The sequence below is a fragment of the Hypomesus transpacificus genome, chromosome 4 (genome assembly GCF_021917145.1).
Source record: "Hypomesus transpacificus isolate Combined female chromosome 4, fHypTra1, whole genome shotgun sequence".
Lineage (NCBI taxonomy): Eukaryota > Metazoa > Chordata > Actinopteri > Osmeriformes > Osmeridae > Hypomesus > Hypomesus transpacificus.
The window spans coordinates 11,368,695-11,379,208 of record NC_061063.1 but is presented as its reverse complement, the minus strand read 5'-3'; the positions used below and the strand labels follow the sequence as shown (position 1 = coordinate 11,379,208).

Sequence of the window (10,514 nt, the reverse complement as noted above, 5' to 3'; positions counted from 1 at the left end):
TCACTTGTTGAGCAAACTAATCAAAGCTGAATTGGCCCATGCATGTTGAACTGCCATTTTAGGACTTATTTTTACGCAGTTAGTCACAATATAAAACTCAATGCAGGTAAGCTTCTCATGATTTTAGAGCATTCAAACATTCACGGAGTCTGTTTATTGAAGTCTGCCACTCTGCTTTTGCTTTTGCATGTGTCTCATGCAGTGAGAACGCCCCCTTCTGGCATGCTATGTATATTGCGTCTCATGCAGTGAGAACGCCCCCTTCTGGCATGCTATGTGTAATGCTGTGGGTAGTGAAAAAAAAAAAAATTACAATTGTTATTCTTTATTATAACATTTTTCATTGGTGAATATACACAAACCATTCCATTTGCTTTGTTCAGACTCCAAAACGACCGGGTAAATATCCAATCCTTGGTATGGTTTTCACATAATAGGGTAGCATGGATATAAAGCTATGCCACACTGGTTGTCTTCATTCCTCGCCATTTTGACATAGCCTCTGTCCCCGAAGTATACACCCCAACTGCAGTGAAGGGAACAACATTTACTATATTACATCTTTACTTTCTGGATCATGAAAGGACAAAAAGGAAACCATAAAAACCTGTTCTTGACGAGCCAGTAGTCCTGTCCATCAACAGAGCCATAACCCACAACCAAGACAGCGTGATTTACTTTTCTTTTACATGTGCGGTCATTATAAATTCCTGTAGAGGACAGTCAAATTATATTCATCAGCATTATCACTGTGTAAACAGTACGCAAAGCAGGGCAACACTGTTCCTAGAAGGCTACCTGCCTGTCGGTTTTTGCTTCATTATTGCTCATAATGTACAGTATAAAATGTATCTGTACAGCATAAAAACACGTCCAACTGAACGTGACATAAAGTGGCCAGCGTAGACTTGCATCAGGGGAGAGAATTGTCAGAGGTGAAGTTGTTAACCATCATCATGATAAAAGTTCAGTTGCCAATATTTGGAATCGTTACCCTGGTGATAGAAGACAAACTTTGGCCTGGAGCCGTCGATGGCGGCAGAGATGGGGCCGATAACAGCCAGACCCTCCTTCAACGCCTCCTCATCCCCCTTGGGTAAGAACTCATAACCAGTGCAGTTAGCGGCTCGATGTTCTGTCTCATACTTGCACCCTCCTTCCTAAAAAAGAAAACCAAATGGAGTAAGATTCAGCTGAGGTCACAAACCTTTTAAAACCACACCGCATACGCAATCTCAGCAACACACCCCTGATGACCAATCACAACCATCTCACACCCATCTGCTAATTACAATATGCATCTGAGACCAGTCCATAGATTACCACTAATACAATCACGAACCATCGATATGGTGTGTTCGTCTTCCTGTATCCCACCTCCACCTTCTCTAATTACATCTGATGATCACTAGATAGCTAAGCTTTTAACAAACCAATTAAAAAGTACCTTATGGCATTATATGTCTGCTATACATACTCTCTGAAATCACTGTTCTAGTAGAAAGTCTACATCAGACTCACCTTGCCAACGTAGGGATAGGCTGCCTCTGACGCAATCCCTTGATTTTTTACGACATATTTAAAGGCATTGGTCATGAAGCCGCCATTGCAGCCATAGTTGCCGTACGTTCCAGAACAGTCCACCAGGTTCTGAGGGCTGAGGTTGACAAGGGTTCCAGTGGTCTTCTTCAGTTGACCTTCCAAGGCCCCTACAGCACTGAAGGCCCAACAAGACCCACAGGAACCCTGCAGAACAGGGCAAATATCCTGATCTAATCCAGCTAGACCACATTTCTACGGTTGATTCTGTGGAACAGTAGATCACTAGTAAGCATGTCCCCTCAACTAAATATGATAGTTTGCAGATATAGTTATCCTCAGTTCATGGGATGCCTTTATAATTTTGACAACACAACACAGAGACTAAAAAGCCAGCCATCTTGTTCCAGTTCCTGCCATGATACACTAGCTCTTTATTTCAGCAAATCATGGCTCCAGTTACATGGATACTAGAGGATTACAGTTGAGATGTTGCCCTTCATATCTGAACATGGTTATGCAAGTAACCATATCAATAAAAATGGTCTTCAAAGCCAAAATGCTGGTTTAACCACATACGGTGGCAGTTAATTTGTGGTTTTACCTGCAACTTCACCTCAGACACCAGGCCCTTCTCTCTCCAGTCCAGAGATAGTGGCACAGATATCACTGGCATCCTAGTGAAGGTTGAGGACCCCCTCTCCAGGTCAGTGGGTACGCGGATGTTTGAAAGTGTGCTGGAGATCTCCTCAAGAGTCTACCAGAAGGACATGATTACATAAGCCATCCGTAAAAGATATTGAGAAGATCCATTTAAAAAAAGTATTATTTCAGGCCTTTCCACGCTTGGAAAGCCACAGTATTGTAGTAAGAGTAAAGCCCATTCACTCACCAAGTCTCCCATGTGGTTCATGGCCAGGTCGTACGTGTGCATGCCCATTGACGCCTCCAGGTTATGCAGATTAATCATCTTGAGGTTCTCTTCCCATACCCGCCTGCGGCCAAACTCTTCAATCTGACAAAAAGAACATTCCAATTTGTAAGTTTAAAAATGCATTGACATTATCCATGTGCTGTAAATAGTGTACTGTCTGGAAGACACCTGATACTCACAAAACAACATAATGACCATTTTGCTTTGGTGCAATGACACAGGTCATTCAATAAAGTAAATCAAATTATTTCATTTCCTTTTGTCAATGCATGCGATTCAGGAAACCAACAAATACTAATTTAATTTGAGAAACGTTATTCCCCCATACCTTATGCAGGTACAATTTACCATGCATCTTCATCCAAAGGTCCCATTGCTCATCTAAAGTGTATTCGGTGTAGGCGACTCCAGATCCCCACAAAAGAACAAATAACAGGCTTCCGAACATCTTTCCTATTGCTAATAGTAACAATTTTCACTTCTTAGACAATGTAATGTAGCCTTGGAAAAACGGTAACTGTGGTGGGGTTTTGAAAGAGTGACTTTAAAACGTAGGCCCGATTGTTGAATATGTAGGTTGCCGGTAACTTCAGGTCTGTCTATCTCCGTGCCATGAAGTATCCTAATACTGTACCATATTGCAATATCTACATCAGACTAAAGGTAATAACGGCGTGAAGTCAGTCAACTATAGTAACTAAAATAATCGTCGTCGACACAATTACTAACCAAAATCCCAATTGTCTCTGATCATGCCATAACAAAAATGTACGCAGTGATTCACACGTGTACGTAATTCACTTTTACCGATTAACGATTGCTTAAATAGGCACGGAGCGAGTGTCACCCTCAGGATTAAGGTTAGTGAGTTTGGAAGGGTGTAGCCCATTAATTAAAGGAGTAAATGGAAAGGGATGCCTACAGCGTTTCTACTGCGCTTGTTTATAATAAGCACGGTGTATGTGAGTGCAATTTTGGGGGGCGGCGCACAGTTTGGTTTCTTCGAGAAACTGGGGTGGAGGTATTTTTTGCTTGTTTTATGATTAGTTGAGTTTGTTTCAATAGGTTGCCTGGCTGCCCACACTCCAGAACAGTAGGTGGCGGCAATACTTCTAAATCATGATTGCAATCTCCCATTTAACTTGTAAAGAGGACGAAGTTTTGAACATGCCTTGTTTGAATAAGACACATTACAGAGACGAAGCCGCTAATCACGAATGTCACTGTAAGAAATTACTAAATGTGTTGATGTTGGTGACGTCATTAGAACACTGCGTTCTGTAACCACCAATATTACTCGCCGCAGTAGGCTAGTTCTCACAAACACGACGGCTTATTGCTGCCAGAAAAGGAAAAAACAAAACAGCTGTGTGTCCTTGCAACGAGATATTTAATTGTTATTGAGATATCATTTCTCGTTAAGATTTGTCACCAGTCTACAAAACACAATGAAACGTCAGATAGTAGGCCTAGTCCATAGCAAACATCACAACATACATTCTCACTCCTAGGCATATGCTACACAGGAGTAACTATAACTAGTATAATTAAGAAATCGACACATTTAGTGTAGTACATGTATCCCATTCAGGTTTTTATTTTATGAGGTGTAGCCTATATTGCATGACTTGGACCTATTGTCAGACACTGGTATGAAGACATAGAAACAAAGGGACTGCCCTGCCAAGACCCTTAATGACCTAAGTGACATTTGGCAAAAGATGAGTTGTGCCTGCGTCACCAATCTCTTCCTGTCCACGGGGTATGGAGAGAAAAACCCATGAGTGCGGTTTCCAAGACAACAGATGGCGATTTCCTGATTCATCATTTTCTCCAGTACAAACCAACTGGGGTGTCTGAGAATATGTAATAAGCGGAGGAAGCGGAGTCTAAAGATTGGGTACAAGGTAGGTCTTTACAAATTGCAACCTGAGTAATACATTTAAGGTCAAAGCAAGTATTTGATGCTGTCCTAAAACAGACTAACATTTTTGTTCATCAAAAGATGAGAATATAGTTTACCTGTACTATATCCAATTGTGACTAAGAAAGTGAGTTCCATATTTTCAAGTCTACTTTCAATCAGTTTTGTAGATGGTAAAATATAACTTCAACTATCCAAAGGTTTAAGGTCAAACCAAGAACTGGGCTGCAGGTTGAACTTGTTTATAAAAGTAAAGGATAAATCCAAATGCAATCAAACCATGGTAAGTGCAATGTTGAGCTCTGTTGATCTGTTTATTTGACAACCAGTCTTGATCTTGACCCTAACCCTAAGTCATGGATGAAGATTTGAAACCAAGTATGCACTGAAAACTCAAACCAACAGCTTAATGGTTTACATAAAAAATTGGTTACGAACAAGGGTAAACAATGTTCTCTATATGAAGACTTGAGCTGTTTGTTTGTTTTCCTCATCTTTTCATTACATCACGGATGTTTCAGCGATAAATCGACAAAATAGGGAAGTAATCCCTACGACAATCAGTAGTGTTACGAAAGGATTTGTTAGCCTAAGAACAGGACCCTGACCATTCGCAGCTTAAGCATCAAATCCTGAGAGGCTGAACAAATAAAAGATTATCTAAATGTGTTTACATTCCCTTTACATTCATTTTGATCTCCAGATATTATATTCTATGTAAAATTAGGTCGACAGACAATAGTAAACAATAGAAGTTACAAACTTAAGAGAAATTTGTGAAGCAGACTGCGATCATGGTCTGTAGAATACAAAATAGGATTTGTGTAGTTTCAGCAAATACGATTATTTAAAAAAATTACATAAGATGCCTCATTTCTGCTATTATTTACATTCAAATGTCCCCTTACGACCTCTGGTTCTCAATACAGATTCTCCTTTTTATAACCAACTGCCATTTCCTTTCAGAGTGTAGGGTAGGAGAATTTGGTCACTGACTATAACAATTTCTGGTCCCTTCAGTAGCTTGTTAAGTCTTCTGTTGGGGATGACGTAAATGATCACAGTATTTCATCAGGGGGCTTGTCATCTTTTTTTTAAATATGTACCAAAACACGTTGTTTTCTTTTTGCACATTTGCAGTGGTACTTGTGACGACACCTCTGTCCTATTTTGACAAGGACTGATGTAAGCCACAAGACGTAAAGAGGGATCCTTCTGAAACCATCCCCCAGTCCTTAATTCCATTCCCATCTGGTGTTATACCCAAATCTCTCCATTTGGCTGACCCCTTCCTTGCTTCCCATCATCCCTTTGGAAAATGCTTCCTGAGAAGTAAAGCATTGCGCTGGCTGAATTTCATCATTGCGTTTTATAATCCCCCAGCATGTCTCCCATAGCACAGGAAGAGCTGCATCTCTATTGCCACAAGGACAACAAATGCAGCAACTAGGGAATACCAAAAAATTTCTGTCAGCTAATGATGTTGGATATAGATGTGAGAGTTGTTTGCCACGTCTATCGCTTGACTCAGCGTATGTGTTAGACGTTTAACAAATGTTTTTGCGCATAAATGGAGGAGTGAAAAATAATTATTGCAGTGCAAAGACAAAGTGAGATGTAACTGTAGGCAAGTTTGCTTGCTGATGCATGGTCTACAGCAATGGGATGGTCTTTTGCTACATTGTTGTCAAGAATAATTCCATTATGGAAACATGTCTACCTCGTGTCTTCAAAATCCAACAAATGGTGAGTTTTTCCTACCCAGAAAACTTTCTATCATCTGTTTTCTTTTGCTTCCCTTATCCTATCCCATGTTATCATTACAGGCTTTTATCTTGTTCTTTGTGATAAAATTACCTTTTGTGCACTTAATACTAACTTCAAAAACCAAAAATATATATATGGACACAATATAATGACCCAGATTCACATTTGTAATAAACACACAACAAATAGTGTTTATTACAAATGAAATATTTTGAAATAATTTTTGTAGTCACAGTAGCAGTAATTGAGACAACAGAAATGTCAGTAAAAAATCAACTGACATGTCCAATGGACAAACAAAAAAAAGACCTAAAATGCAAATTTGTTGTGCATTTGATAAATGTTAACTAATGTTAAATGTTAACAGACCATGTTTTTGTCTTTAAATGCAGTATTTGTAGTCACAGTCACGCATGTATCTCAGTTATAATCCCTTACACCCTCTGTCTACAATCCATCAAATTGGCACTTGCATTTGGCACCACTTCAACACTTAGCACATGAAACTTGGCAAAACACTAAGTGGAACTGAAACTTTAATAGGCTTCACTCAAATAGTGACATTCATAACAACACGCAAAGCATTTGATGAACCGGTGCTCCAAACGACCCCAGTACATGGTCTGTGTAACTAGCGCTAATGATAAGTGACCACGTACCATACCTATTACACCCACATCTAAGAGATCATGTTTTATTGGCTCTGGCAAAACAAGTGGTAACAGATTTACACAGGGCATCGATGGTGCCGGGCCAATCGCATCTGTTTGCCTAACATGGGGCATGATTGATACAATCACTACAGAGGAGTGCCGATTAGGCATTTTTTTAGACAACCAAGATCACATTTGTAGCCATGATTGGTTGTATCTATCCAAATGGATATTAAAAGTGAACGGAATTGAAAACGGGTGACTGTCCATTCAGTGCAGGTGGATATTTTGGCAGAAATGCCATCATCTGTACCTGTAACTGTTAAACCAACAAAATGATCTGTACTCTTAAAGTGGACTGAGCTTAAATCAGAAGTTAGGTAAATTAAGACAATTTAAAAAGTATTTTGAGACAATTTAAAAAGTATTTTGTAATGTTCTTTAGAACTGCTATTATTGTGCTACTGCAAATAAATGAATAAAAAAATTCAACAAACAGCTGTTATTAATGCACAAAATGTCAGGAACTGTCAGTGAACCAAAAGTTATTATTATAATAAGGTCAATGTCAGGTACAGCAATCATAAATCCATTAGATTATCCACTACAAGTAGGCTTGTGGTCAGCGTTACGCAAGATGAAAAGAACTAAGTACTTTGATTCCAAAGTTCTAAGTACTTAGTGAGTAATTAGAATCAGAATATGATTACATCTTTCCCTTAATATCCTGTCCTATTTTTATTCATATGCATAAATCAATGCACTTTGATGTCTAGTTTATCAAAATTATTTCACAATGAGCCTTTTTTAACATATACAATTCTTCTTTTATTACAGGAAATATGCTTATTACCAGAGAGAGCTGAACCTGCCATCGGGAGTTATCCGGTTATGATAAGATCCAGCCTCCCAGCCCAGTGGTGAATAGCTGTAATGATCAAGACATGATAATCTACAATTCAGCAAAATTATTGTGTATCCTAGCTAAGGAATCATTATTTGGTGCACATCAAATGATGCCAGGGAAATCATTTCAATTTGTCATTAAAACTGAAATGAACAGTGAAAGCTTGCTGCTGACAATGATACGCATCTCAGTTGCGCAAGCCACACATATGGGACAACAACCATCTGCAAATCAAAAGATTTAAAACCGTATGTTTAAACAGACAAGATCTAAATAGCTTTTGGCAGAATGTGTTTCCGTAGAAGGAAAAAAAACAAGGGGGCCTCATGGAAACAGGACATATTAGCACCCAAATGTAGTTAGATCATTAGCCGCTGGTAATTTAATTGAAAATAAAATAAAAATGAACAACGTTTTCACCACGTGCTAATTTGTTGCTTCTTCTGTGCAGGCAGCTCACCAGATGTTTGTGGAGACCTTGGTCCAGTGGTGGCTGTGCAGGGTCATCTTTTACATTCTGGCAGCAAGTGTGGTGCTTGCTGCTGACACCTCATGGCCTTGCCCGCTGTGCTGCCGGTGCAACTCTGAGGTGCTTGAGGTGAACTGTTCTAGGTGCCAGTTCCCCAAGGTACCAGATGGACTCTCGACAGACAGCCAGCTTCTGAATCTCACCTATAACAAAATAAAAACCTTGGAACGTCAGCAGTTTTCCAGTCTAACCCAACTTTGGGACTTGGATTTAAGTGACAACATTCTGAACATGATCGAGGCGGAAGCCTTCTTGGGTTTGCAAAACCTGCTAACGTTGCGCATCGCTCGTAATCGTCTCAAGATAATCCCTGTCGGGGTGTTCTCTGGCCTGACCAGACTGAGGCTCCTGGACGTCAGTCAAAATGAGATTCTGGTTTTGCTTGATTTCACGTTCCGTGACTTGGCAGCCCTGCAGAGGATAGAGGCGGGAGAAAATGACTTGGTCTATGTCTCGCAGAGAGCATTTACAGGCCTGTCCAGTCTACAAGAGCTTCACCTCGACCACTGCAATCTGACCTCTGTGCCAACAGAGGCTCTGGCGCAACTAAGTGGACTGACACGCTTGCGGTTCCGTCATCTTGGTCTCACGACTTTGCCAAATAATTCTTTCCGATGCCTTGGGCGTCTTAGGGAACTCATCGTGTCACACTGCCCCTGGTTGGAAACCCTGGCGGAAAACAGTCTCTTTGGCTTAAACCTGACATCTCTGACTGTCTGCCACTGTAACCTCAGCACTATGCCCTACACTCCACTGCATCACCTGGTCTACCTTCGCTATCTTGACCTTTCGTTTAATCCAATCACGTACATTCAGGGCAACCGCCTCAGAGAGCTGCTACGACTGGAGGAGCTCCATCTGGTGGGCGGAGGACTGCTGCGCATCGAGCCTGGAGCTTTCCGTGGCCTGGAACGCTTTCGTTTGCTCAATGTGTCTGGAAACCTTCTAGCTACACTCGAGGAGAAGGCTTTCCATTCCGTCGTTAACTTGGAAACCCTGCGTATAGACGGGAACCCACTGGCGTGTGACTGCCGGTTGTTATGGGTGGTGCACAGGCGCCTGTATCTGGACTTTGGCGGGCGTCCGCCAGTCTGCACCGCCCCGGTCCAGGTGCAGGGCCGGGTTTTCCGTGACTTCTCTGAAGCTGAGCTCCCGGGTTTGTTCACCTGCCGTCAAGCAAGAATTTTAAACCGAAAACCTCAACAAGTACGGATCGATGAGGGACATACAGTCTTGTTTTACTGCAGTGCTGATGGTGACCCCAAGCCTTCGATCATCTGGCTGAGTCCACAGCGCATACCTCTGTCGCCCACGGGGAGGGTACATGTTTTACCCAACAATTCGTTGGAGGTTCGCTACGCCCAGGTGCAAGACAGCGGCGCATACCGGTGTGTAGCGTCCAACGCTGCAGGGAACGACAGCATCGCCGTAGGCCTTCAAGTGTGGGGATTTTCCCAGAACCACTCCAGAAGGATTCACCCGGCGTTGTCTTACCCTGCCGGCAACGGGTCATCTCACGCACATCAACCTTTTCCGTTTGATGCCAAAACACTGGTGATCGCGGTGACCTTGGGATTTCTGTCCTTCATTGGCTCTGTTGTTATATGTTTCGTTTTCATGTTTTTCTGGAGCCAGGGGAAAGGTCAGATCAAACACACAGCCACAATTGACTTTGTGCCACGAAGCACCATTGCAGGTCACGGTAGTGGAAACCGCGTGGAATCTGGCAGATTCACAATGAAACTGATTTAAGTCAAGTCAGTTTATTTATAGAGCACATTTAAAAACAGCCAATGCAGACCAAAGTGCTGTACAAAGTCATCAGAAAAGGCAAAACAACAATAAGAAGGAAAAAATACAAAAACAACACAATTACAATAAGCACCAGTGACTCTAAACTGACTTGAAAGTCAATTGTTTTTGGTGTTTACCATACTACATAACCAATAAAGGCTTTGTGGGATGCTGGAATGATTTTATACATTACTTTAATACAATTAAAGACATTTTCAGTTATTAAATAGTGTTTTCTTATATGTACATAACATATCTTGCTTTAGGCTTTGTATAACTGCTTGTATTCTGACCCTGGTGAAAATGCTCCAAAAAACTTATGTTATCCACATTTGGGCATAATGTTTAAATCATAGGGTGCCCAGGTTACAGGGGAAAATGTAATAATTTGCTATAAATCATTCAGATGTTAATTGAATGTGTCAAATATACTTCCATGTTCCATGTCCATGCTTTTCTCTAAACTT

At 41.1% G+C, this 10,514-nt stretch overlaps 2 protein-coding genes across 2 annotated transcripts; one reads left to right on the top strand and one right to left on the bottom strand.

Annotated features, from left to right (window-relative positions):
- Window positions 1-230: 230 nt before the first annotated feature.
- LOC124467169 (cathepsin S-like) lies at window positions 231-3,272 on the bottom strand. Its single transcript, XM_047019331.1, has 7 exons — window positions 2,802-3,272; window positions 2,432-2,554; window positions 2,144-2,296; window positions 1,522-1,746; window positions 995-1,160; window positions 608-710; window positions 231-526 (listed from the first exon to the last, which is right to left on the bottom strand). The coding sequence occupies exons 1-7, from the start codon at window positions 2,919-2,921 to the stop codon at window positions 427-429; spliced, it is 990 nt and encodes a 329-aa protein (XP_046875287.1). The 5' UTR covers window positions 2,922-3,272; the 3' UTR covers window positions 231-426.
- A 4,915-nt stretch (window positions 3,273-8,187) lies between these two features.
- Window positions 8,188-10,005, top strand: LOC124467456 (leucine-rich repeat and immunoglobulin-like domain-containing nogo receptor-interacting protein 1). The gene has a single exon (XM_047019741.1). It carries the CDS (start codon window positions 8,188-8,190, stop codon window positions 10,003-10,005), a length of 1,818 nt encoding a protein of 605 aa, XP_046875697.1.
- Window positions 10,006-10,514: the final 509 nt, after the last annotated feature.

Excerpts from the sequence above, each read along its gene's own strand:
- LOC124467169 (XM_047019331.1), bottom strand. The coding sequence starts at position 2,921 with ATGTTCGGAAGCCTGTTATTTGTTCTTTTGTGGGGATCTGGAGTCGCC. Across the intron at positions 1,747-2,143 it reads TGTCTGAGGTGAAGTTGCAG|GGTTCCTGTGGGTCTTGTTG; the intron begins GTAAAACCACAA and ends CCTGTTCTGCAG. Across the intron at positions 527-607 it reads TACTGGCTCGTCAAGAACAG|TTGGGGTGTATACTTCGGGG; the intron begins GTTTTTATGGTT and ends CCTTCACTGCAG.
- LOC124467456 (XM_047019741.1), top strand. The coding sequence starts at position 8,188 with ATGTTTGTGGAGACCTTGGTCCAGTGGTGGCTGTGCAGGGTCATCTTT.